Consider the following 27,549-nt stretch of genomic DNA (forward strand, 5'->3'; position numbering starts at 1 on the left):
AGCCATCAATCCATTTAGCACCAAAAGAACCCAAGATTCTTGGTGCTCTCCCCAGCTGCCAACTCACCAGTCTTGCGGGCAGGGTTCTGCTCTTCAGCCAGTAAGTGAGAGAGGTGCCGAGCAAAGCCCTTAAACAGATCCTGCAGAGTTGGGGAAGATAAAGAGCAGAAAGCAGACATCGGTTACCTCACCAGACTGTTTCCATGTCTGTCTTGCCCTCAGCACAGGCTGGCTGTAGCACAACCCATTCACAGATTTAGACTACAGGAGCGTTGCAAACCTGCAAATACACCTGACCCTGCAGTGCTGCAGAAGACACGCACACACGTGCTGCCTTGCAGAACACACCAAGTGAACTACACCAGAATTGAACCTGATCTGGTGCCACTCCACAGGGGGCAGTTCTTAAAAACGTGCCAGATTTTTGTGTGAAAAATCACAAACAAGTGTGGAACCAACATGATACCACTCTAAATCACACACAAGCCCCTTCCTGGGAGAGGTGAGTTGCTGCACCTAGATGGGACTTGGAAATGAAATGTGGTATCCAGATCACCTTCCCCTTCTCAGAGCCCCTGATCACCAGGGAGATGCCATCTCCTTCTGCTAAAGAGGGTCTTGAGCTGTGCCCTACCTTGGAAGCAAATTTGCCACCCTTGTAGAATGGGGTCAAACATTTGACAACGATGTCTGCTGTCTCTTTGAGGGACATGCCTTTGGTCACCGGCTGTATGGTCTTGCTGCTTCCTTCTTTATCACATTGTGATAAGTTTGGATCAAAAGTCACCTTCTTCTTTGTTGGACCAACACTTTTGCTTTCTGGTTGGGACAGAATAGAAGATTTTGCTGCTGTCCGTAGCCGCTTTGTTGCAGGACTTTCCATATCCTGGAGATGGAACAGAAGAAAACCAAACCCACCAATTCCTGTGGCAGCATTACACTTCCAAGCAGCCACTACCTTCTGAGAATGTGCAGCATCCTGCAGGCTCTCCCTATAGTGAATGCCATGCAGGAATCTACATAACCCATTTTGCTGTGTAGACGTAATAAACTGTTTCTCACACAAAGGGACTTTGAGAAAAACCCTTTAGGACTATCACATTTAGAGTTACCCCATGCTCTTATTAGGACAGGTAATTGCTAGACATTGTCCTACACAGAAAAAACTGACAGGAAAAGATTTCCTGGGATGTCTGCTGAGGATACACCCTACACACTTCAGGTGTGCCACACTCCAGTTTGAAAGAGCAAGGAGAAGACCACACAGTGCAGACAGCTACCACGCAGTCTCAGAGGCCAAATGCAGAACCAGAGACTGAATGGCAAGGAAGGCTGTGAGCATGGTTTGCTTCTGAGTGGTCCTGTGTGTCATTGGCCTGTGGTTGTTCCCTTGGTTTGAGAAAGCAGCTTGCTAATTATAGTTACACATCTTGAGGGGGTGGAGAGACTCATTCTGGGCAAGTCGTCAGCAAAGGTACAGTCACATGTGTTGCAGAGAAGAGAAAACAAAGCAGAGTGGAGGGGAAGCTTTCCACTGCAGCCTGAGGTGCTGGCAGTGGCGCAGTGGGTGGCAGGGGAACACCGGGAGTGCAACACAACTACGGTTCTCCCCTCTGCTGTAACTGCAGCCGGGCCCTCCCCAGATAAAGAACTCTATCGGGTGAGGTTCAGGTCAGGAGTGTCACTCCCAGAGAGAAACTGGGCACAAGATGAGCAGAAGAAAGAGAGGAAACCCAGCATCCATTAAAGTCTTACCTCATCTGATCCTGGTCGCTTCCCACTCTCACCTTCAACAACAGTTAGCTCGGTTTCTGTGACATTTTCAGCAACACTAGTGGGAAGAGCAGAGAGAAGGCCGATTTTAATCACTCCACAGTGAAGGTATTACTGCATGCCCTGTCAGTGGTAAAGCAAGAGTCTTCCTCACCACATCTAATACAGATTTCTCAAGTTTCCAGGACAAGGCTGGTGGGGCTCTGCAGCTCATTAACAGGGCAACACAGGGAGCAGAGAGGCAGAGATTTTACCTGGATTTTACAGCAATTTCTTCCTGAGGGAGTTCAGATTCAGCAGCCTGCTGGGTCTTAAAATCCTCCTCTCTCTCAGTCAGTGTTACTTCTGTCTCTCCCAGTTCTTCATTCTCTGCCTGGGACTGTCCAGTTACATCTTCTCCAGAGACATCTTTGTTTTCCTGAGGTGTTGGTTTCTCTTGACACATGCTTTGAGAAGAAACCTGAGGTAGTATACTTGCAGAACAGCCATCTTCCTTTGCTGAGCTGCAACTTTTGGCTTTAGACCCACCTTTGGGGAGGGAGAAGAATTTGGAAATATCCTGCGATTCTTTTTTAGCTGCTTCTGCGAGCATTTGCTGCTTCTTGCTAGGTTTGGACTTCTTAGTAGGGCTGTCCCAAAGGACAGCTTTTGTGTCTGGACTGGGTTGCTGTGCCTTCTTTTCAGGAAGGAGTACTTCTACCCCAGCATTCTCACACATTGCTTTGGCTCCTATTTCTTTCTTCTGGAGAACAGGGTTTCTGGTGTTCAGTTCCAGACTGCAGTTGCTGTTGTCTTGCCCATTTGGATGATCTACTTCTTTTTTGACAGGCCTTACATCGCTCTCCTCCTGGATCTTCAGCAGTTCTGAAGCTGTCTGAAACAAGCTGGATTTCTTTGGAAATCCTGCTCCCACATGCTTGGGTTTGAACTAGGGAGAAAGGGAGAAGAAGAAATTTTGGATATGAGAGCATTAAGGAAGCCCTGAGAACATGTGCAGAACCCTGAGAGGAGTTTCTCTACACAATACACTAGTGTGTACAGCCATAAGCTGGGGAAGGCTCCAATACTGACTTATCATCGTAACCATCAATGGAGCATCAGGGAAATGGATTAGGTTAAAGTCATCAGCTCGCAGTAAGGAAACAGACAGCATCTTTGTTTAGGGCAAGATGAGAAAAACTTATTTAATGTATGGCCTGCACATAGATTATATTCACTAATAGGAACCAGCATGACTAGTTGATCTCACTCCAAAAAGAAAGGACAGACAGGGAGAACAATTATAATAGAAATATACAGCTAGGGCCACAGAAAGGACTTAAAATTTTAAAAGCAGATAGACAAAGCACACCATTCCCTCCTTGTCTATCCCTTCTGTACTCACTCACCGAGTAAACCTGGGATGCAGGGAGGAAGTCCTCTTCCGCTGGAGACATGGATTTTGTTTCCAAGCTGCTGTTGCCACCAGTTCCAGACCCAAAGACTGAGAACAACTCTCCTTGTTTTGAGGCTTTGCTGATTTCTGCTACCTGAAAAGAGAACAGAAATATTCTCTAACGGCCAGAAACCTTTACGCATTCCTACCTTTGTACCTACTAAAAGTTGTAGTGACAAAACAAATGTCTCCCTGGAGAGACACCTATCTCAAGAGCAGAAACACCTTCAGAGAGACTTATGGCAACCAGCTAACCTAAACTAAGGCTCCTCTTTGGGCAGCGACAGCCTGAGGAACTCCTCATTCCCATTACTGCCAGACCTAGAAGATACCTGGAGGAGCCTGCACTGGTATGTGTTTCCAGAGCCTGTAAAGCCAACAAAGATGTGAAACAAACCTGATTCTGGGCCCTCCTGGAATTAAAATCAAGAAGAAAGATTTGGAAGACATCCAAAGCAAAGCAGAGCTTCTCCTGCATCTTTTCCACACAAACTCTACCTTATTTTCCCTCAAGCGGAGGCCACACCACGTTCAAGGGAACGACAGCAGACGTATGGCCCTACCTTCTTTAGCACAGCTGCCTTGTATGAGTTAGCCATTTTACTGGTTCGGAAAGCTTCATACTCCAGCTCCACAGCACAGGCATGAGGGTCTGACCTGTAACACAGCCTGGGGTGATTTCTGGCAAGACACACTTCTATAACTGCAAAGGGAACACTAATGCTTAAGCACCTCCCAGCAAGTACAAAATTCACTCCCTCCTGTACAAGAATAAGTGATAACTTCCAATTAAGTCCTAAGGGGTGCAGCGGTGAATTGCTGGAGCATGGAAAGGGTGGTGAAAACAGACTAAATTGAAGTCCTCTTGTCCAGTCGCTCAGTTTGAGAGGTACGCCACCCCCATCTTGTGGGACAGGGAAGAATTGCCACTCCTAGGATCAAGCTGATTCAGCAGAATCAGACACAGGAATGCTCATACCTGATTCTGAACGTCACTCCCAGAAGGATGCTGTTAAGTGAAACTACGTGCTTGGACCAAATAACTTAAAAAGGCATTCTCCGAGAGGGGTAATGCTGCTCAGGGAAGACTAGGTCCTGTGTTAAGGAACTCCTTTTCTCTCATACCCTTTTCTTCCTGTTGCTGGAACCTTCTGATTGGTGCTCAAAGCTTCTTCCAGCATCTTCAAGCAGTGTTCCCGTCCCTAGGAAACATGGGATACTCAGACATGCTCTACAGAAGTCACAGTGCCCCTTGGACTTCTATCCCCGAAGGATGAAGAACAGTGCAGGCAGAAACTTTGTTGTTCTTTGTAAGTCATCAAGACTGAATGTTCACCAGCCTTTCTTACCTTCACTGTGAGCTTAGAGATTCTCCTGCTGAAAGCATCCTTCAAGGGACAGTCTGCACCTACCACAGAAGAGCATTTGGAAAAGACGTCACATCAGGGCTGGGGCTGATGGAGAACATCTTCCCTGTCACTGGGAGGGTGCCAGTCCAGTGCTGCTTGGCATGCTCCTCCCTGCACAGTCACCCCAAGGACCACTACGCTCACCCTTCTTACCTGGAGAAGCTACAAACTCCAAAAGAGCAGGCAGAAGCCAAAGTGAGATTTTTCTCTCTGGATGAGAACATCTACTTTGCCAGTTTATGACTAACAACTTTCTGAAACCTCCCCATCTCAGGAAACCCTTTTCCAAGGAACCCCAGCTCTTAGAAAACTCAACTCTTTTCCGCTCCCCACAATACCAACCAGAAAAAAAAAAGAAAAAAAAAAAAAGAGGCTGAATAGAGTAACACAAACTACCAGATATTCTTTTAAAATAACGCAGGAACTGTGTTGCCAGACAGGGCCCCACATAGCACAGTTTATAACAGCAAAGTTTTTCAGCAGTTTCCTTATAGCCCAGTTGAATACTGCTGCATAACCACTGCAGAAATAGCCTACCAAATCATGTTAGGGAGTTTTCCTTCTCTCTTGCTTATTTGGAAAAGTTGTTCAGAAAGATGCATTCCATATCTTCACCCCAACCAAAGCTAAGCTCTGATCCATCTCCTCCAGCCAAGCTTTCACAGCCAAAAGCCTAACCTCTGTGTCTAGGGACTGATACCTCCAGTGTTGATGCTACATAGATTGCATGCAGCTGCAAAATACAAGACTTTCTTCTCCCAAAGAAAACCCACTATAAATCAAAGAACATATTTACTTGGAGGAACAAAATCTTCCTTTTCTGGTTCTTTGCCCTGGAAGAAAACAAAGTTCAGTCAAACATTTCCATTACTGCAACACACATGCAGGTCTAGAAGCACAAAAGACACATTTTATACCCCTGCTTCAGGGAAAATTAATGCTGAAGTTACAAAGCTACTGAAAAGGCACCAAAATGGGGGAAAGAAGATAAAGAATGAGAATCAAAGCCAAAAGTTCACCTTTGCTATAGGAATACACAAGAGAAGCTGAACTGGGAAATCTGTTTTTACTAATCTCAGAGGTATTAAAGACAACGGAATCCTCTTGATTAGCACTGCAGAGAAATCAGTACATGAATAAGCTGCGTTTCTTCTCACTATAGGACTGTGTGGAGAACACAGCAAAAGCAGAGGTACAAGAAGTAACAGAACAAGAAACAGTAAGACGCAATAATTTACTGTCATTAGTGCCAGGAAGCCTTTATGCCTGTAAGACAAGCCCACAGCGAACAACCTGTGAATCTCTTACAAGGGGATACCAACTCACCTTGCGCAGACTCATCTGCTTTTTGTAGAAGTTGTTCCACTCCCGTTTCCGACTCTCTTCATTGGCTTCATCCCCATTCCCACTGCTTTCTTCATCATACCTGGATAAGGCAGGGACACAAGAGGAACAAACATGTCTGTAGCTGCAGCATTAACTGGGGAAGAGGCTTTGGAAAGCCTAAGTCATCCCAGTATTTACAAAAGATGATGTATTTCACATCCTTTCTGAACAATCAGCTTTTGGTTTCACTACCATCCCATAACCTGGACAGTAGTGAGTGTCCTCCAAAAATTCATGGGATTTGTTAAGCCCATGAACTCGTAAGCAGTAACATGAACTAGTAGCACATAACTAGTGCTCTGAGAATGGAGAGCTCCATTTGAGAAGCTCTGCCAGATTCTCCCGTGGGGTTGAGGGGTCACTGCCTCGTGTTATGTACGCAACGTGTCAGTCACTTCTGCCCTTGGAGCAGGGATGGCAGAAGGGGCAAAGCACCCATTCCTCAGCCTCAGTTGTTCACAGACAGTTGTATTAAATTAAATCCCCATCACTAATACACTGAAATGCAGCAGCTGATTCTCGCCAGATGTAGCCCAAGAATTTATCACCTTCCACAGCTGTCACAGCTAAAACTTACAGGTATCACAAATCAGAGCTTTAAGGCTGCTGACTGTTACAACTTCCAAGGCAAAGCTACGGTCAAGTCATGGAGAGGCTCAATAAATCAAGTGGCAAACAGTGTGCTGTACAACAGCACTGGCCATGTCTTCTCAGGTCCTGAGATCAAACATGGGCTTAGGTCACAAGTACACCAGTTTCCTCTGACTCAGCTGGACTTGCCTGAAGAACAAAGCTACCAGTCTCAGGCTGTTTAAGGTAAAGCAGAGGGGCTAGGCCAGCCCACAGCGCTGCGTGTCCTGGCAGAGCTTCACGGGCAGCACAGGCAGTGAAACTTGCATCCTGACAGCGCTGCGCAGTCACTGCAACTCAGCCAGAGAACAGGAAGAAGAGAAGCTGTCATCTCCACACTGCCAAGCATTTTACAGAATTAATCATGTTTCCCACTGCACATCTTCCTTTTGCTGTCAGCCTGATAGGGAACTAAAATTTAACAATCTGCAGAAGCAGCTGACAGCGGCACTCCATTGCATCCTCTATGATGACTAAGTCCTGTCATTGCCCCCCAGCTCGCTGGCCCACAGACAGCCGTACTAAGTCAGGAATGAACTCTGGACCATGTCATACTTTGCTGTCATGTTGCTCTCAATTTAAGCATTTTTGATCCTTGTGACTGTGAATGGGCTGAGCCAACTTACTGCTTTCAAAAAATTTCAGGCTAGTTTCCTGAACCAATTACATTCTGCAGGGCAATTCTTAGGTCAGTCGAAACAGCTTTTGGCTCTCTGGAACATGAATGTGATCGAGGCTGCCAAAGTGTGTGGAAAATGAAATTCCAGCTCCTGCTGCCAGGAAGTTACAGGAAAATACCACCACACAGAAACATGTGCTGCAAATAGGAGTGGCTGGGCCTGCAGCTGGGAGATGCTCTCTTCTCTCTGTCAGCTCCTACGAGCTGAGTTTGAGCTACTGAGTACAGACCTGCTAAAACCTCTGCAACCTCTCCTGCCGCCTTCATACAGCTCTGGGTCATAGCTATCCCAGGAGGAGCCTGTGGGCCCAATGCAGGTTTTGCTCCAGCTGTTGCTACAGCGCTCCAGTGACTCCAGTTGTCTTTTCACCGCTCCTGGGTTCTTGCAGTAATCACAGCACTTGTTACAAGGTGGGGTGACATCCCCAAAGTACTTGGCTATGGCAGCATGTCGACATCTAGGAAACAAAAGGGAAAATGATCTGGTAATTATTTTATTGACGAGAACTTCACCCTCCAAATGCAAGGTGTCTTTTGATAAGGACTTGAGTCTTCTTTTGCAGAGAATGCCCATTCCAGCAGGAATCACAGGGATTAAGCCCTGGAGCAGAACTGGGGTTCTCTTCCTGGCACCTTGTTTAAGGTCTTTGCCTTCACTTCCCCACATACAAAACAAAGAGTGGTGTCAATCTCTTCTGCTAAATGCTTTCAGATCTCCAAGATCAGCAAAAGGCATGGTGGATGAAATAGGCAGTTATTAATTCCGCATCGTTGGCCAAATATATTCCATTTCCAATCAGTATGGCCCTAGGATAAATGTGTAAAGAGGTCCTGTTGACCCCTACACCTCAGAGTTCAGAGTATGTCTGTATATTTCACATTGGAGAGCTTCTAATTTTATTGTTTGTGATTTAAAGGTGAAGAAATCTACATTTGAAGAAACTAGAATGTAAATGAAGTCACAGAAATAGAGTCCAGACTGAAGTCACAAAGGAGCACTACTCAGATAATACAGTCTGGGTCTTGATCTGCTAACACAGGCTTCAGATCAGCAGCCAAAGTTCGGGTAGAGTCCTACATCCATGAAAACCAGTCCATCTGTTCATACAGTATTGCACAACCAGTTCTACCAGCCTTAGCAAACTAGCCATGTGAAGATGATTAGATTCTTCCAGGAATCTTCAAAAGATTTCTGGCAGACACCAGGGCTTTTGGGTATGTAAAAAAGAGTTTGGTGACAGAGATATATATGTTCATTAGCAATAAAGGCCGGAAATAATTTCTTTTCTAGAACACTCCCTAATTTACACCAGTGAAGACACTGATTTCACTAGATAAAGAACCAGCAGGCGGTTACTTTATTTCTTTTTTCTTTTTTAAGAAAGCGGGCAGAATTTAGAGGAGCTTTATAAAACCTGGGTTTCTCAGCAGCAGGAGCCAGTTGTCCCTTAACCAAAATGCTGATCCTAGATACACAGAAACACTTACTTCATCAGGCATTTAGAGATCAAATCCTGCAGCCAAGCAGCAACAAGAGTTATTTTAGAAAAGAACTATTTTACCGCAAGGAAGAACAAAGTGGAGATTTTTCTTCTCTACCAAGGAGTGCCCTAGTTGGCTTACCAACTTCATCCGCAAAAAGTGGGTCAACAGAGGAGAAAATTAAGAGAGTGAGAACTTCACTTATTCTTATTATAAGCCCTTTAAGGCATGTCTGAACTTGCCAGAGATCTAACAAATGCAGTTTCCTTCTTGTGTGCGTGTGTATGTGTTTGGGGGGAACATAACTGCATGTCTACCAAAGCATCACAAACAAACCCTGCAAGGGTCTACGGCGGCAGCTGGCTCACTCATTCCCACGGCCTGGGAGGTTCATTTGCCAAGCAGAAGAGAGTGAGGCAGCAAAGCAGCAGGTTACAGATTACTGTCGCCATAGCAATGAAATGGGTGTGCTGAAGCGCAAAGGACCTGGCGCTGCTCAGGTAAGGCGGGCTGCAGCAGCCTGGGGTTGCACTGGACAGTGTCCGGCACTGAAAGCTTAGAGGGCTACTACAAAGCTGGCTTTATATCCCCCCGCGGAGCCGCACTGACTCGCTCTCCTCTTGCACTCAAAGAGCTCCTTTCACATGGTGGGGAAGGGTGGGGGGACCAGGATGGGGACAACACATTCGATCCCCTTGTCCTGCCTTTCCAAAAGGACTGCTGGTGCTGCCTGTCCTGCCAATGCAACGTGACTATAGAAATGTCAGCGAGCTGCAAGTCAGCTTTTTGTCTCCCCAAAAGAAAACAGGCAGGCATTCTCATTAGTCCATGTCTCTTTCTCTCGCACGCACTGATCTGTATTAGAGTTAACCGAGGCATACAGTAATGGTCAGGCCCTTTCCTCACTCCTACAGCCTGCTCAGCAGTCTTATGCTGGGGAGGGACATCCACACATACCTCTGTCCCTTAATGCAAACAAGGGAGATGCCCCAAGGGAAGGCTTTGGCGGAAGCAGAGATCAGCTCTGAAGTCACTGGAATTTGGAGTTCTAGTTTCTAACCCATCAGGCTCATAAAGCCAAGCCCTTTCCATCCAGCCTCCTGTAACTGCCTGCATCTTCCTGCAGAATTACCCAAATCGGGGCCACAGCCCCACTTTAGCCAACGGTGCTCATGAGTTGGGTCATAATGGAAATTCAGTTGCAGAACTAAGATTGCTGTCCTGTAAGTCAAGTCAAAAGGCCAAAACCAGAGTTGCCAACAAGGATGCTGGGGGTAAACACAGGATTAATGCTTAACTGAACACAAGAGGACCTGAAACACAGTTAGGTATGCATTAACATGTGGCGAGAAAACTTCCCGAGTCACACAAGCACCTGACTGATGTCCACGAGATGGAGAGCTGATTTACATAAATTAATGGTAGTTTGTATTATTATAGATGTCCTAAAATTATTTCATCTTTTAAATATGCAACTGTATTAACTGCCTCCCCCACCCTTCAACGAGAGTATGTATGACCTGACCACTGGTCTTTAAAATGTCTAAGGAAAACCATTTATTTCATTTGAGACATCCTACCCTGATTTGACATCATGGGATAAGATGAAGAGCAAATAACAATCCAGTTTACTAACATGTTTTTGTCTGTGGCAATACATTTCAGAAAAGTGCTAAACTGACCACAGGGCTGCCTGCACCATGCCTCCTTTTGGTACTCCTTGATTTTGTACCCCAGCTAAAACAGGAGCCCTACTCCTGCAATTAGTAGAAGCAGATGGTCAGAGAAGAAATAAGTCACATATTCCAAAAGAAGCTTTGCCTCTCCCAAAATATACCAGAAAAAAGCATTCTCTTGTATGAGCCAAAGAAGGGAACACAGCCTCAGAAGAGCTCCCCCTAAAAAAACCCCAGCAAGTCTTGGGATTAAGCCAAGAAATGAAAGCATTAAAAAAAAAGACAAAAATCATACGAGGACAAATTAGTTACGTAGATGCCAGTTGCTGAACAAAAGCCATTTAATGAGCTTTATCAAACAGAAGAGCAAATTACGAGGCTGATGAGAAATTATCACTTTGCACCTGTCTGAAAGACTCTGTAATATCGTCTGAACTTCAACAACCCCCTGAGACAAGACAGTGGGTGTCAGCTTTCCCCAGAATACGAGAAGCAAAACGCACGGCATCGAGACAGTAAACGACTGGGTCAAGGGCACAGAGCATCATCCCTGTCCCGTCAGCGCCAGACCGTGCTGCACCGTCCTTGCGATTACTCGCTCTGCCCCTTCAAAGAACACAGGAGAAAAGCTCCTTCCCCGGGGAGTCCGAAGGAAACTGGGCAGCATAAAGAAAAGTTAATTGTTTTACCACACACCCAAACTATCGCAAGGAGAGAATCAATTCAAGTCTCGCTCCAGAAAAAGCTGTAATTAAAAGGGAAAAAAGTAAAAGACCTTGCTCGGAGGAGATGCACTGAGGAAGCGAGCAACAAGTGGTGGCACTCGGGCGCCTGCACCAGCGGCTGGCTCAGCCTGGGGAGGCTCCGCCGCCCGCCCTCCCTCTCTGGCACACATGTAACACGAAACTTCGTATCTCCAGGACAACCAATAACAAAAAAAAAAAGGCAGAGACAACAGCTGGCTGTCAGCAACAGAGCAGAGAGGAGCCGAGCGAGGAGCGAGACACAAGCCAGGATGAGGGGAGAGATGACGTGAAAGTTTAAGAAGACAGAACAACAAGAGGAGGAGAAGAGTTCGTGGCGCGGCTGGGGTAAGGCTGAGCTATTGCTGGTGTTCGGTCAACCGTAGCACCTTAGCATTCAGCTAGTTAGCAAGTAGCTGGAGCTTTTGTAGCTCTCTGTCTGGTGAACTGCAGAATCAGCCGTTGAGCAGAGCTTGCTAGCCGGAATTGGTTTGCAAGGGACACTCAGCAAAGGTGGCGAGAGAAAAGCTGTTAATAGGATTGCAGAAAGCTGCGCTGCTGCCGGACCGCTAACAAAAGGAACCAGCCTGCAGTCCTGCAGTGCTTCCACAGTCAGAGCAGGAGTAAGCAACTTGTTGCTGATTAGAAAGGCTGTCTGCTCATTTTTCTGTTGCTGTTACGGAATGTGACCTTAGCTGATAAGCAGCTCTAGCAGAGGGCACTCGCCAGACTGATGACTTGATATATGAATGCTTAGTGCAGGCAAGAGAGCTGGTCTGCTCCTCCGTGCGAGTAGTGTGTGTGCCATTAGCGAGTAGCTGCCAGGGCAGGCAAGAGCAGGCAAGAGCATGTGAGACCAAGTGGGTGCCAGCCACAGCATTTCTCCAGAGCTCCTCCCAGCTGGAGCTAAGTTTTATCCCCCAAATCCTGAAGCAAACAGAGAGCTTGGAAAACAAACCCTGGTTGGGGAACTAGCATACTGTGCAAGTTAAGCATCTGTGTCCAATAGAAATAAACAGATTTTACACAGCTTCTAACAAGAGCGTTTTAAGGAAAGAATCAGCTAGTGTATGAGGCACAGATGCTGGTTTACTAGTCAAAACAGCATGAGAAACCACTGCTCTGAGAGAACACATACAGACACATACATGGTCTGTGGTTTGCAGTAACGAGACCATCAGGTCTGAATGCAGTGAGAAGGAAAGGAAGAGAAAAAGGATCCCCCAAATCCATGAAATTATAGAATCATAAAATCATTTAGGTTGGAAAAGACCTTTAAGATCACTGAGTCCAAGGCTTGGTTTTACATAGAGCGGCGTCCCACAACCTGTGCTCCTATCTCCATTTTGCTGCTGGGTACGGGAAGGGGGGCTGGCAAGGAGACAGCCCATAAAACCCCTATTTTCTGCCATCTGAAGCCGATTACTCACTTTGGAAGCTCTTGCAGCTCCTAGCACAGAGCTGGGACCCCTTGCCTCTTCCAGGAGGCGCTCGGACAGTCAGCTGTTTACAAATGGGTAGAGAGAGAGGCAGAAAGCCAGTTCTCACAGAAAGATGTCTTCTCGATCCTACACATGCCTGTAGGGAGGAATGTTAAGGATCAGGTATTTCCACTTCTCTCCATTCCCATTAACGTGGAAGGGAGGGCAGGTCTTTCTGACCTACGTGTTGTATAAACACCGAATTGGAACTGCCTGTGTGGGATCTAGTAGTTAAGACCCACACGCCTCCAGTCTAGCCCTAGGTTCAAAAGGGATGGAGGGAAGTTTCCACCCTGCTAATGAAGGGTCTCTGTAGGTTGTTTGTTGCAGTTAAGATGGTTTCTCAAAGTACGTGAAAAACAAAGTTTAGGGGGAAAAAAAAAGGGAAGGAGGGAGGAGCAAGGGAGAAGGCCAGGGGAGGGAGGGAGGGAGGGAGGGAGAGAAACACGCCAAGTTTTTCTCGCCAAAAGAAAATCTTAATGGGTTTGGCTGGGGGCTTGTCCAGCCGCAGCCGTGTTGTACATATGCGGCGGGGGGGAATAAGCAATATGAAACACATGTCTGGATACAAAGCAGGACATGGCTTGTGTTGCAGCTGTCATAGTGCACGGGCCTCAGCCTGACGGCAATGCAAAAGCGGTTGTGGGAGTGGAGGTACAAAATAAACCAAGTTTGGTAGAGCAGATCCTTTCTGTAACACAAACCCCTGACCCACACAGCTTGTGGTGGGCCAGTGAGCAGAGCTGGGCAAGCGGAGCAGCACCCACCCCTCACCTCCACGCAGGCTCTTACCACCACCCCGTGCAACTTCAGCTGATACAGTTTCTAACAGCTTCTTCTGAGGAAGCAGCTGTTGTAGCCTTCAGTTTTTAGTTCCTATACCCAAACGGCATCTTTACTAGGATTGGACCAGCACATTTCAAAAAACTCAAAAATTCCTGTCATTTCTGAGACCTATAGGTCTAAGACCAGTCAGGGCACAGAGGTGACTGAAAGAAGATGGAGGTGTTTCCAGCACTCCCAGGGGGCTCCAGCTGCCTTACCTCAAATACCAAACTACTGATAGATCCCAGTATATTTGTGAAGTAACTATTTAAAATACTTTCACAGGCACGCAGCTACCTGTCAGCTTCCTGGGAAACGGTTATTTTGCTAATATTGTAATAGACATTCAGGCTAGATTCAAGCATCAGCAACCCTAAAAAAAGTTCTCTTGAGAAGAGCTACAGGTTTATTTTTAAAATTGACCTTTTCCTTTCACTGGATGGCTCTGTGCTTTGGTTTCCCCACTTAAAAATGAGACTAGTAGTGAGGAATTATCTCATGGGGTTTTGTGGACTTGTTTGTGGGATGGACTGGAAAAAAACCAGGGTGTTCTGTAGAGGTGTAGAGACTCTCAGTTCAGTGCCCCAATGGGTACCTCAGCTACTGAAACTGCTACTACAGGGAATTCAGTGCCTTTTTATATTAATCTAATATTAGCTTGTAGGGGAGGGCAGGAACATTTATGGTGCTGCCTCAAAACCAATCTCCAAATAGTGGTTGGTGGAGATGACAGGGTATTCCAGCCAAATGGCTACCCAGCCAGGGCAGCTTTATAATCTGAAAGAATGTATGGCTGCCTTTTCCAGACCAGCTGACAAAGTCAAAGCTTTTCTCCCATGCCACTGAGCTGCAATTTACCAGTTTGGGTGTGTGCTGTTAAAAGACTGAATTCTCTTGATACTTGAAACTATTTTCATCTACTTGGGAATGAATTATAGGTCTGTCTGACTCCTTTAGCTCCCCTTTTAGGAAAAAGGGCTTGTCTGTGAACTATAGATAAGATTCACATGGCTGGTCAACTACAGTCATGGCAGCAAACACTGCATTAACAATGATGAGGGAAAACCATGCACTGATAATATGACTACATTTCTATAGCCCTTTTCATCTCAGAAGTACATTACAAACTTAGAACAATAAACAATCATACAGGAATTATTACATGTTCTGCCAAAATGCATCTAAGCTGTAACAACACCTAGCAGCCCCACACTGTTTTAGGACAGGAAGCATTGCAGACCTTAACCATACAAAATCAGAAGCATGCTTCAGGAACCCAGAACAAAGCTGGTAGGTGTAGGAACTGGCCAAACCTTCACGTTCTTAAGAAAGTGGCCAAATACAGTGAGAGTTTATTTTAAAGTTTTAGACCAGAATAAAAAGCATCCTCTCCCCTTCAGCTGCTCAGCGCTCTCCTTCCACAAGGCTGGGATTGCCTTCTAAAATTTTCTACCAAATAAGCTACCACAATCCGTACAGACTTCCCATCCTATTATTGGTCCAATTTCAACCAACTTATTTGACTTGTCTAAGTAAGAACACCACAAAGTATTTGCTTCTCCACAGCCACAGTCTTGGGAAAAAGACAACGTTGCAATGAGAATGTTGCCCTGGCATTCTGCTTGCTTGGGCACCTCCGGGAGGTCCCACTTTGTAAGGTCTCTGGAGCACTGGTGATGGGGCAATGGGCACAGTGGAGGATATCCAGCTCACCTTCACTGGGACTTGCTGCGTTAGGACTAGAGCTGTTGGCAGCTTCAGGGCATCCCCACCACCAGATTCCCCCCTCCAAAGCTTTGTCTCCATTTTTACATTACTATAGCAACAAACCCATTTTCCAGAGGGAGCACAGTAAAACCAATGGATCAGGATTATGTCAAGAGAAATAAAACCCTGTGGAGCACGGTTGGCTAAGGAGCAACCAAGAGTGGAAGCCATGCTTTCATGTACTTTCATCCTGAACAGGCTCAGTGACTGAATGTAACAAGCAGTTAGCAAGCAAAGGCCATTTCATTTTGTAACTGCAACAAAACCAGGGATTTACTGTCTTTCTATCTAAACATTTCAGAGCGTGTTAGAGACTTGGACACACAACAATTAACAAACAAACATCTCATGGTGGTTACATGTTCCACTGCTTTGCAGAGATGAGGTCACCCAACAGAGGGATGGATGACTTATCCCAGTCACACAACCAGTAAGCATCACTGGCAGGCCAGGAAGACTGCCTGCATTTACTAACTTCCAGTCCTGGGGCTAAACCACAAACTCAAATTCATGTTCTTTGCACTGAAATAGGCTGCTCAAATGCCACCAGGGTTATGACTAAACAAGTGTCTCATTCCTCAGCAGTAAACTGAAGCTCACCCACTCCCTACAGTTCAATTTTTGATGCACCTGTGTAGACACACAGATAGGATACAGCTTTCCAAACCAAAGTCAGACCAAAACCACCTGATTAATTTATATCAATTCCGAAATACTTACAGCAACTTGACTAGCCTAAGGCAGACAGAAGGATGTGGGACCTCACCTTACATGGTTATCTCAAAGCTTTTTCTTGCTTGAAGCTTGGAAGCTACAAAACACAGCCAGTTCACAGTACAACAAAACCCTGACCAAGGCTCTTCTCTTGAATGTCTAGATTGAGGCCTTTTAATGGCTTTATTCTCAAGAGGGCTGAGCTGCCAACTTCTTTGAGTGCTTCAATATGGCTTAAGTCCATTAGAACAGTTCAGAAAGATAATTTCAATGCTATTATGGCAATTTTCACAGCTTTATTCAGGGGCACAGCAAGATTAATCTGCATTAAAAACAAGCATTAGCACTTTCTGGGAATCTAAATCTACAGAAGCCCTAAACATAGGACATACTACTTTGGTTTTAGAGGGTCATCTAATCCTTTTGCTGAGCAGCACACCTGCAGACATCAGGCATCCCCCTGCATTATTACTGGGCTCTCTCTTTTCATCCAAGGCTAACGACTCAAGGCACATGGCAGACTCTGCTTTTTTTTTCCCTCAAAACCAAATAAACCCAAATTAGAAGATTTGTTTTATTCCCTCCCCTGCCAGGCCTTGTAACATAGCGGAAGGCAGAAAGAACTGATGATCTAGTCCCACTGGCAACACTGGATAGATGAGTTATTTTTTAAAGAGCAACCATGAATTTCAGGTTGCCACACCACCCCAGCAGGAACTTCCAAACTGCCCATCGCAAGACATCACCATTGTGTTCACTTTTTTTTCTACGTGTGTTTCTCATATTGCCTCTCTTCACCCTATTTTCACTTCATATGATCTCTAGCTACAGCTATAGAGCAAAAGTTCATGACTTTAGTCTGACAATGCATTATGAACACTACATTGCACAGTGATCATTCAGCATTTCTTCCGTAACAAGTTTCATCAGCTTTACTGTCCTAACAGCCGTGTCTCCTCTGCTCTGGAGGGTTCCCATCCTCAGTGGATGCAGTTTTGAGGAGGGACAATGAGCAAGGAGAAGTTCCCAATTGAGAAAAACACTGGCAGACAATTATGTTTGCTCCAAACCACACAGAACGTGTGAAGTGCTTGGGTGGTTGTTCTAGGCTTTAGAACAGCACTCCAATCTTTGAAAGTAAACTGTCAGTTAAGACAAACAACCTTACGTTTCAAATCTCTCAAGACTTGCCCATTTTAACAATAATTATTACAGTTACTGCTTCAGCCAAATATACTGCACCACCTGGCCTTTACTACTGTTGGTGACCGGGAGCTTACTTGAACACATTATAATAAATAAAAAGGAATTAAATCCTATGGCTCCACTCTAGAATTTGTAAGTAACATCATCACTGTTGTGTTGTACATGAGGAAGATAAGGCAGATGCATAAACCAACTTAGTTTAAGTTACACAGCACCAGCCTTACCTTTATGCTAATCTCTAGGGTAAGATCTTGTTCTGTTGAAATCAGTTGGAAAAAGATCACAATCAAAACTAGCCCTGACCAAAGACTTTACATCACTAGTAGAATAGAAGATACAGAAGTCCATGAATACAACTAGCTTTCTTGGGGGAGTTTTACTTTTTTTTTTTTTTTTTTTTTTTTAAGTAGTCATTTATTCTTCACCCTTTGCTACGCTCCACAGGCAGAAATCACAAAGCAGCGAGCGCCCTTCGAACCAGTGTGCAGTCAGAAGTGCAGTCAAGCAGAAAAACATTTGCTTCCTCACAGGTAGGTTGGTGACTGCACCACCAACATCAAACTTTGTCCTGAACAAGTTCAAACTAAGGTAAACATTCCTTGCAATCTTTAGAATAAAACCTCCTTCACTTAGCTCCAGATCAGGTACCATGGGCAGAGGAATGTCCATTACTGAGACAAGCTCTTATCATTTTAGGCTAGGCACTTGGCTAATCCATGTGGAGTTCTACAATCCTAATCAGTAATTTTACACTGTACACCCAAACTTCAGAAGCCTGACTCTTATACTTGCTGCTTCTGGTGCAGCCCAAAACATGGCACAAAAGGTTACAGCAGATTCCTTATTAGGAGAGCTCCTGGGCTGGCAGAAACACCTCCAAAAGGAACAAACATTTTCAGAATGTTAGAGCCAGAAATACTTATTTTTTTTAAAAAAGTTTTTCTTCTAGAGCCAAGAGCAGAAAATACAAATCACTTCACCTCTGCCTGCACCACCATCTCTTGGAATTGAAACAAAACTGGAAACCTGCTGACACACAATCCTCCAGCACTGTGCAAAGAATAAAGCAGCCATTTTTTTTGAGCAGCTCGTTTGGGGTACAGCAATCATCTGGACAGAACTTTTTCACCCTAGTCTCAAAAGTGACCCTTTCAGGTCAAAAGGCCATAGCTATGCCTCCCTGCTAAGTTGCACAGAGATCTTTCTGTAGATGTAGATTTTCCATCCACACCCATCCCTAGGAAACCAGCTGGTTCAGATTTTTATTCCTTAGCTTGGATTTAAAAGAACAAAGAAAACCCTTTTTGAATTGCATAAACATACAAAATGTAATTTAACTTGGCACTGTAGTATTTAAGCCCAGCATGCAAAGAAACAGCCAAGGTCTCTCCGTCCTCAGTGTGTTTAGAAAAACTGAACTCCAAGCATCCATTTGTTTGAGTAACCAAACCAGATGTGGAGTTATGAACTGGTTGGCTTATTCTGGAAGTAATGTCTTGGTCACGTGGCTTTGTGTTATCGGCAAGACTAGGATATTGAATTGCAGTGTTCAAGTCCTAAAACAGTGTTGACTATTACAACAGACGCAAGCTAGTACATTCTGATATAATAATGACATGAGTTATAATCCATCCAAGCGTTCACCTGTCCAAACACTTGTTTTAGGTGAAACAGTGGATATTTCTCAACAATATCCTATTCCAGTTACTGACTGAAGTAAAATTTGAACTTTCATAGCTCTCATGCAAGCTTGTTTGTTGCAGTGCCTTCCAAAATCTTGCTCACAGGGCAAAAGGAACAGCAAATATTGGTGGCAAAACCAAGGCACTTAACTTTGACCAGACTCATAATATTTTGAAGTAACAATAATTCCTGGTGATCATTCTGAGAATAAAGAAGGTGTAAGATTACTGAGCAGGGCAGGAGGGATTAGTTCCACAATGAAGTATCTCCCTGACAGATCCAGGGGCTTTTGCTTTGCTCATCACCAGCAGTGATTGGTGGATGTCCACTGTTCAATTCATATATTGCTCAATTAGAACAGACTGTGGCCTAAAAGAAAAAAGCTACATTTAGTTACCATATAAAATTTGCAGTCATCTGTAAGAACTTGAAAAGCATCCAGCTGTCCCCACTGAATGCAGACTTTAGCTTTTAATATCACTTAATAGCACTTAATATCAGTAAAACTGGTTGATAAAACATTATTAATGGTATTGCAGTGAGGTGTTGAAGTAAGTGCCTTAGTTCTTGAAAGGGCTTTCTGTAGCTGAAAGTGTGAGAAGTCTTCAAGGGAGTCTACTTTGTGTTTGTCTGTAAAACACAACTGAAAACTATGTACCACTGGAGTTCAGCATTTGGAATTCAAGTCAAGTTAGAATTGCATTTCTTTCTGGAAGGACAAGTTAGCACAACTGGAAAAAAAAAATACTTTCACTGGATGAAAGCCAAGGGTAGCCACTGTCCAGTTCTAACTCTATGCCTGCTGAAATAAGTGTCCCTTTAGAAGAAACACCATTTTGCCTTTGCTCAAGTGAACAAAGACACCCTCAGAGACAGATTTTGAAATTAAAACAGTGCCAGAACACGTAGACAATTAAGAGTCCTCCACCTTAGCTACTGGGAGCAAGGACTGAGACCAGATAAACTTGTTTTCCTTGTGATCACCAGCTCTATAAGAAGGCTGGCAGCTTCCTAGCATTAGTCAGTGAAAAGGTTTCCTCTCTATTTGGTTCTTCTACAGCATAAAGCCTGGAGAGGTTGAGCCAGAATGTCATCTGAAGGCTTTCTGAAGGAAATGCAAACCATTGGTGAGAAGTTTCTCCTTAAGCTCCAGAAACTGCCCAAGGCTGACCCGGTGGAGATTGTGTCATTTTGTGTGGTTCTTCTGTTTATCGGTGAGTTTACTGGTGGAGGCCAAGGGGTGTCAGAATGTCTCTGCTCTTCTAGGGGGGCAGCTTGCTCCACAATCTTTGTTGGTGGGTCAGAGTTGTTGGCAGTTGTTTTCCAGGCTGTGCTCTGAGGCCCAGTTTAATTTTGAGGTAATTTTCTAATACTCAGTGTGTATCTCTACATGCACGCAGAGCACAATAAGCGACAAAGCTCTCATATTTAAGCAGTATTTTAACCAACCCAGAGCTGCTGCAATGTTTTGATGCACAGGACACAGTTTATGACGAATGGTGTTAGGGCATCTTGCTGCCGCAGGAGACACTTAAAGTCTGAGACTCTGAGTGTCATTCCTGTGCCCACTTCAGTGGAAGCCAGTATCTCCTCTGGTAATGGCAAGATCCCTCCTGCTGCTCTGTGTGGGGATGGCATGGAAGGAATAACAAAGAGCTGCTTGATCAAGGGGCATGAAGTTTGTTTAGACAGTGGGAAAACAAGCAGGAAGGAAGGAAGGCCCTGCCCCTCAAAGAGGTACACTTTGCTCCCAGCCAAAAGGAAGGGTGTACAGCCAGCCTGGACACTCCTCCCTGGGCTGGAATTCAGAAAGACACACCTGCTGTTTTATTTGTTTCATACCTACAGCTGGTTCCTCACCGGTCCAGTAACCTGGCAGCCCAGCTCCAGACTTTTAAGGAGCACATGCACGCACACGCGCACGTTCACGCACTCTTTCGTGTTTTGCAGGATTAAACATGTCATCCTTTTCTATTCCAGATAAACGAAAATAGCCCTCCCAACACCAGCCATTATTCCTAGTGTAGAATAACAGTAAGTTAGCCCACTGCTTTGTGAAACAAAACCCTGCATCTGAAGTATCTATTTTTTCAAGCTAAATACATAAGAAAGAGTAAAGTCAACCAGTCACAAATATCTATCTTTATTGAAGGGTACACTGCATGTACTCTTCAGAAATGCAACTGCCAGTTTGACTAACCAAATCCTCTCAAGTTGCCTCTGACACAACTATGGGGAGAGCTGGCATCTCCATACTTTCCAGGCACGCAGCTCCACTTAGTTACTGCATGTCAGCTCTGAAACAACAGCCCATTAGGGAGGTAAGGATATACCCCCATGTGGTTTGGTACCTAGCTCTTATGATCATGAAATATCCAGTAATGATTGTCCAGATTAAATGGATAACTAATACGAGGGAGCAGGAGCTTAGGAGGAGGGAGGTGGGATATAGGGCAAAAAAAATTGGTGAGAAACCAGGCTTTGTTCATTCTATTGCTCACTGAACAACTTGGAGGAGACATAGGGTTTCTGCAATGATTGCTCCTACACCATAAAGCAATATCCTCTGCTTCTCTTTCTAGTTACTGTCCTGGTGCTCATGATCATTGCCTGCAGTTGCTGCTGCTACAGCTGCTGCGGCTGCGACAGACATCCTGACCACAGACGTAGGAAGATCCAAGTCCGCCCAACTGCCCATTCATGAAGTACAACAAGAGGTGACACAACCTACTATGAAGGACATGCACGGACATCATGATTCAGTCCTACGGGAATGACTGCCTACAGTAGATCACTGAAAATGACAATAACAATATTAATTAATATGACTCAGAGGACCAGAAATCACAGCATGGAATTCCTTCTTTCTGTGACAGCCACTACTGAGCTCTGTGGTGCTACCAGAAAGGTAATGCTCTTTTACCATCACTGTCTCCCTCTTCTGGGGTGGGGTGGGGGTACCTGGACACATGCTGCTGAGAAAACAGACAGGCTTTCCCAATGACAGCCCTGCAGCTGGGCCAGCCAAGGACTCCCTTTGTGAGCATGGAGCCACAGAACAAAGCAGAGAACACGCACCCTGCCACACACTAGGCAGCACCTACTCTCTTCACAAGTGGCTAATGCCGCAGGACGGTGCTGGGCACTAGCAAAACCCACCTGACATCACTGGGAAGTCCACGCGCTCAGTACATCTTGGATCAAGCCCAAACCTGCTCTCTCAAAAGCCATCTACAACAGACACATTTAGTGGAGATGTCTGCTGAAAACAACAAGTCGTGGACCTACTGACCCAGACATGCCAGCTGAGGGTCTGAGTACAGCTGGTAACAAATGCTTCCTGCTTGTGTCACTGGTGTTACAGTGATGTGAAATTGCCAAAGAGAAAAATCAGATCACGTGCAATACCCTTTGTAAACAGAAAGACGAAGGCAAAAGGGAAAAAAACTCAGAAATGCTACGGCTTAATTTGATTGTTCTGCTGCTAATCATGCTCCCTCCCTACCCCCGTGTGGTTCTGCTCTTCTGCTTATTGCAGGTGAATGGTACGTACAGAGCATGGGAGTTCCAGATGAACAAATCCCTATCCTTACTCAAGAGACCTGTCTGCCTGACTCCCTGCACTCTGTGCAGTTTATTTTAGTGGACATAAACATTATGCCTAAGGTATGTTTATTAGCATACACAAAGGCATTTCAGAGGAGTGACATACAGTATGGTAAGCACCACTTCAGGGTATACATGCAGCCGCTGACAGCGGGCATTGTGACAAAGCCGAGCCCAGAACAGGCTGTATGGCTGAAGTTAACAAGTGCAAATAAACCCCTTTTCCATGCCGCAGCCACTGTGTATGTTTGGTTTACACTTCAGTGAACTTCAGGAAAGGATTTATGTAAAGTACCAGGCTATGGTGCAGGCCACAACTTTCATAACTGGGACAGCCAAACGGAAGACCATACTGTACCTAACTCTAAGCCATTGGCCTTTCAGCCACAAATGTGAAACCAACCACCTTTATGAGAAGGTATAAAAAGTTACATGCATATAGATAAGTTGTCTTCTACCCTTGTATTCCAACTGCTAAGTGTAGAGGAGTCAAAAGGATTACACATGTATATACCAGAGCCAACATCTAGCTAGAGAAAACAGTCATCAAGTTTATAACAGTGGGCTTCTAAACATGCTTCACACTTCAGAAGGGATAAAAAAATGAAAACTTTGTAAAGAAACCTTTCTCTGATCCCTGCACCCAAACTAGTAAAAAGCACATTACATCAGTAACTTCTTATGTATTTAATGCACTTTAATTTTTGCAAAGAAACTAGATTTGGGTATTTTGCATTTTTGTACTGCTGCACATTGGAATATATCTGCAGCCAGTGACACAGAATAGTCTAAAAATTAAGAAAAAAAATACATCAAACTAGCAATGCTCCTTTTAAATTAGTAAAAAGAAAAACTTTCCAGCAGAAGATGGGGATGTTCCTTGAAAAGTAAATACTTGAGCCCCAACTTGACAACTGCCAACAGAAGGCTGCACTAGAATGAGCTACTGCATGCACAGTTACACTAAGACTAACAAAGCACCAGCCTTTATTACACTGTCCCAAAGATTTCACTCCCCATCAATATGCTAGGGTAGGATAAGATCAAACGTGGCATCAATTTACTCTAACCAACATTCAGAGGATGCATCACACTAACCTCTCTGTCAGATACGTCTTTGCTCATTCAAGGTGGTATAGGAAGTCTCTGAACCTCTTTTACAGGAGACAGGCTCAACAGACATTTCTGTGTCTAAGTCACAAGACCTGTGAAAGGACAGAGCTTACTTTCTTTTCCCAGCCCATGCTACACAGTGCCAGCTGCAGGAATTAACAGAATCCCATTGAGAAATGTTTCAGCCGCATGGAACCAGTCTGTGCTAACAGTCAGGAGGAAGCTCAGCGGGCTGGAAACACACCAACAACTGACAGGTTGCTGTCACTAGGAACAAGCTGCCAGGCCTTATCTCAACAGGAAAAGCTACAAATACATGTTTCCCAGTGGTGTCACAAGTTAAACCACTGGCAGATACCAGGCAGGGGGACAAGAGAACTGGCTCCTGTCTTATCACTGCAAGTTCCTGAACTAGAAACAGAGAATAAACACAGCACTGTTAAAAAAACCCAAAACAAAACAAAAAGAGAAAATGAAGCAATTCTCTAAATAATTCAGGTGGCTTTCTGGAGCAGAGAAGCAGCTACCACGTAGAGGAGGGGTCCCTGGACCTATTTCTACATACTTGCCTGGACCTCACAGGCCTAGTGTTCTGCTTTGTACTATTTTGTACCATTGTACTCAGCTGGACTATTCCTATACTTGGTATTTAGGTATTATTTGCCTGGGCTGGGCTGGGTCTGAGGCCTTCTTGCATGCAATAGATCAGGTTGGCCTGAACAATGCCCAGCAAATCCCCAGCTTACTGCAGCTTTTCAGTTTCTGTTGGCTAGAAACGTGCCAGTCTCTGGGTCGCTGCTCACCACTCACACAAGCTTTTGTGGTTTTGGCTTCAGTCCTTACCCACATAAAGGGACTTGGAATGCCCTGAGCACTAGTGAGGATGGATCCTCTCTGTTTCAAAAAGCAGAGAGAGATTCCAAAGAGCACAGGCTAAGGCAAGACTGCTTCTAACACAGCAACTTCTGTACATGTTATGAAAGCCTGAGTGAGCCTAGAAGGAACCGCAAGGGAATACAATTACATCAGTCCTGATGATACAAGTGTTGAAATAGTTTCTTACCCTGAGGAACCTAAAAGAGAGTCAGGCCAGGCTCTCCAGCAGAAGTGGTTGAAGTTGTATTGACAGCTTAATGGAATAGCTTCTATTCTGTAACATCATCCCTCTGGTTTCAAAGTGATTTGTTTGGCTTGTGAAAAACAAGTTTCCTTTTACACACAGGCAGTCTCACACACCACACTCTCCTCCTCCCATCCCACCTCTCTCCAGCACCATCCCTCTGGTCTTCTTCAGTTAGGAAAGCAATAGGGAGTCAGTTTGACCACAGCCAACAGCAGTGCAAGACTCTGTAATGAGTTTATCCACCTAAACTGTCATGATGAAGTTTGGACTGGAGGGCAGGCTTGTTCACAGTCTCATTTAGATATGGCAGTCTCCTAATGCAGCTTACAATACAGATCTGGTCAGGATCCAGGAAACAAAGCCCTCTTCTCTCTACCACAACCTGCAGCCCTTCCCAGTTAGAGGACATAAGTGGGCCTTTACAAGCACTGGAACAGGTACATGAATGGATAAAGCCACAGAGAGGAAGAAATGTCCAAGCAACAGCTGAACTAGGTCTTTTTAACTGGGCTCAAGGCCTTTGATTAGATTAGCCACACCTTGGGAGGAAAGTCAGCTGTTAATTATTTACTGCAGTACAAACAGGCAACTTCCATACTAGCTCTGTGGGTCTCCAGGTGCAGTAAGGGGGTCCCTCACCACAGGCCAAGATCTCTTGGAGTGGGTGCAGAGGAGGCACCAGAAGAAACGCTTACTACAAACACAACAGCTTCAGGTATTTATAAAATTCCATACAACTCCTATTTCAGGAGATTAACTGTGGCTAGCAAGAGAGACAGGAACCTTCTAGGGTGTACAGTCACACAGGGTTTCTGCCTTGGGGTCTACAGAACTAGTATCTAGGCTGCCTCCTTTTTAAAGGCAAAGGAAGCTATCCAGAACAGCTTTAATCCTGTTGATTAGAGACTAGGCATAGTGATCTGCTATCATTCCAGAAAACAAAGCACAAACTGAATATATTTGGCTTCACCAAACTGAAGTGTGAGCTTGTGCTCATGGTCAAGTGTGACTTGCTGAGGATAAAATATGCTTTACATGGCTATTTCTCTTCCTTACAATATTAAGGATACAGACATAAGGGGCAGCCAATCAAACAAATTTTCAAAAATAACAAAGATCTCTTCCTGTATTAAGTCTACATGGTCATATTTGAGAGAAAATGTGAGAAATAATCCATCCTTTCCCTTGAGAAGCTTTAGTAAAACCACAAGATGCTTGCAAAGAGATGCTGGATGTTCTTTAGAAAGCTGATAGCCAAGTCATTATGTGAAGTATCAGTGAAAGAGCAAGTGCGTAGAACCCACTGAGATCCCAGTTTAAATTATTGCTGAGCTTAAGTACTTCATGGGAGGAAAACTTATGCTTCTATTGCAGAGCAACAGAAAGCATTACTAGAGCAAACCCTCTTAACAGGGGACCTTTTTTATATAACTACACTATTCTAAGCCCTATGGGGCAACAAGTTGTACATGAAGATCTTTGCTTACTATTGGTGGGGTTTTTGTCTGCTTTTAAATAAGTGTTCATTTAGTCTCCAGTATGTTCTCAGAGTTTAAGTGCCCAAGTCCTTTTTAGGGATTCTTCCAATGGTATCAAGCAAGTTCTCCCACTGAATACTTGTCTTTCATGCATAGGCTGTGCAGTTGACAGAGATGAAGGGTTCACACTGAACATGCTGGAAGACACACTATATTATGAAAAATATTGATAAACAATGATTAAAATAACTTTCAACCCCCAAAATCTTGTAAAGCCAGAAGCTTTCCTCTTTACATCTCTGTAGATCTGATTGTGAAACTGGCCTCAGCTATCCTTCTTCTGGTTTATGCTCCCATTTCTGTGAAGGGTGACTCTCTGTTTTGGAAGAAGGATGCCTGCAGGCATGCATGCTGATACTGGTTTCAGGACTGTGGCTGGGAGCATAGAGAGGATACACCAACATCTGATACTGTTCTTGTCTACCTCCAGCAGGGTAGAAGCCAGCATGCCATCAGTACAAGAGGCATCCTCAGTTCTGGAAGACCTAAAGGGGCGGATTGTAACAAGTGACTGGGCTCTTGGAGGGCTAGTGGTGATTGGCACCTTCTGTCTTGTTTTTATTGCTCTCCTCTTGTTTGCTGCCATCTTTGGGTGCTGCTCATCTCCAAGGCACAAACACAGTGGTGCATAAACAGTGAAGCTGAGACAACAGTACTTGGAGCCCTGCAGCTAAGCAAGAATCAGCCCAGCTACTACCCAATTGTGTTGTTCATAGAAAGCTTTCTCATTGTCTCTCCCTGGGTGGTTATTTCTCCCCGTGCAACTTTCCTGCATCAAGAGCAATGCACCAATGCCAGCAAGTTGTTCTGCAAGTCCACAGCGAACTCAAACATAAGGCTGTCTGTGTTCAGGAACTGCATGACCAGCCAAATACCAAAGTCAACTTATCTCTGCCTGATTTTCATCTTTCAAGCAAAACCACTGGTTAGAGGTGGAAAATAGTCAACCACCCCCTAAAACTGATAAAGATGTCTTCCGTGGCTGCACTGACATGTTTTTTTCTCCATCTTGCAAATGGGGAACAGGGAACTCTGACCAGCAAAAGGTTTGTCTAAACCCACTCTCTAAAAGCAGCTTATACCATTGTTCTCCTGTCATACCCAGACAATAGCCTAAATATACTATGCAAAAACTTGCCTGCCAGTATACAAGTCTGTCTTTATTTGTTCTTATTTAGAACTTGCAAGGTCAGAGTTTCAGGTTTGCTTTCACTGTTTGGATAGGAAACAGAACTATATTAATTCAAAATGTAAAAAAGAAATGCAACATGGCATTCCTT

General features: G+C 44.7%; 2 protein-coding genes across 16 annotated transcripts in view; one reads left to right on the forward strand and one right to left on the reverse strand.

Annotated features, from left to right (window-relative positions):
- Window positions 1-27,549, reverse strand: part of RECQL5 (RecQ like helicase 5) — a 39,212-nt gene that overhangs the window by 1,303 nt on the left and 10,360 nt on the right. For 7 of the 8 annotated variants that reach the window (XM_074846897.1, XM_074846901.1, XM_074846902.1 and 4 more), the window contains 11 exons: window positions 7,543-7,770; window positions 5,944-6,043; window positions 5,414-5,450; window positions 4,558-4,616; window positions 4,334-4,410; window positions 3,772-3,865; window positions 3,162-3,302; window positions 2,028-2,701; window positions 1,756-1,831; window positions 635-886; window positions 68-140 (listed from right to left, as the gene is read on the reverse strand). In XM_074846897.1, the coding sequence (XP_074702998.1) occupies window positions 68-140; window positions 635-886; window positions 1,756-1,831; window positions 2,028-2,701; window positions 3,162-3,302; window positions 3,772-3,865; window positions 4,334-4,410; window positions 4,558-4,616; window positions 5,414-5,450; window positions 5,944-6,043; window positions 7,543-7,770 (1,811 nt within the window). Of the gene's footprint in view, window positions 1-67; window positions 141-634; window positions 887-1,755; window positions 1,832-2,027; window positions 2,702-3,161; window positions 3,303-3,771; window positions 3,866-4,333; window positions 4,411-4,557; window positions 4,617-5,413; window positions 5,451-5,943; window positions 6,044-7,542; window positions 7,771-27,549 lie in introns of those variants that run through there. The other variant, XM_074846903.1, reaches the window with a different exon arrangement.
- On the forward strand, window positions 10,911-27,411 carry SMIM5 (small integral membrane protein 5). Of its 8 annotated transcripts, none has more exons than XR_012625929.1 (5): window positions 10,911-11,561; window positions 17,651-17,736; window positions 19,950-20,103; window positions 21,472-22,555; window positions 26,700-27,411. XR_012625929.1 is itself a non-coding variant. In XM_074846915.1 (4 exons), exons 3-4 carry the CDS (start codon window positions 19,977-19,979, stop codon window positions 21,591-21,593), a joined length of 249 nt encoding a protein of 82 aa, XP_074703016.1. In that variant the 5' UTR covers window positions 10,911-11,561; window positions 17,651-17,736; window positions 19,950-19,976; the 3' UTR covers window positions 21,594-22,729. The 8 variants fall into 8 exon arrangements, 2 of the variants coding, with proteins under 2 accessions (XP_074703016.1, XP_074703017.1); XR_012625928.1 differs by having other exon boundaries at window positions 26,703-27,411; XR_012625931.1 differs by having other exon boundaries at window positions 21,472-22,434.

The sequence above is a fragment of the Strix aluco genome, chromosome 21, assembly GCF_031877795.1.
Source record: "Strix aluco isolate bStrAlu1 chromosome 21, bStrAlu1.hap1, whole genome shotgun sequence".
In the NCBI taxonomy this organism is placed as follows: Eukaryota; Metazoa; Chordata; class Aves; order Strigiformes; family Strigidae; genus Strix; species Strix aluco.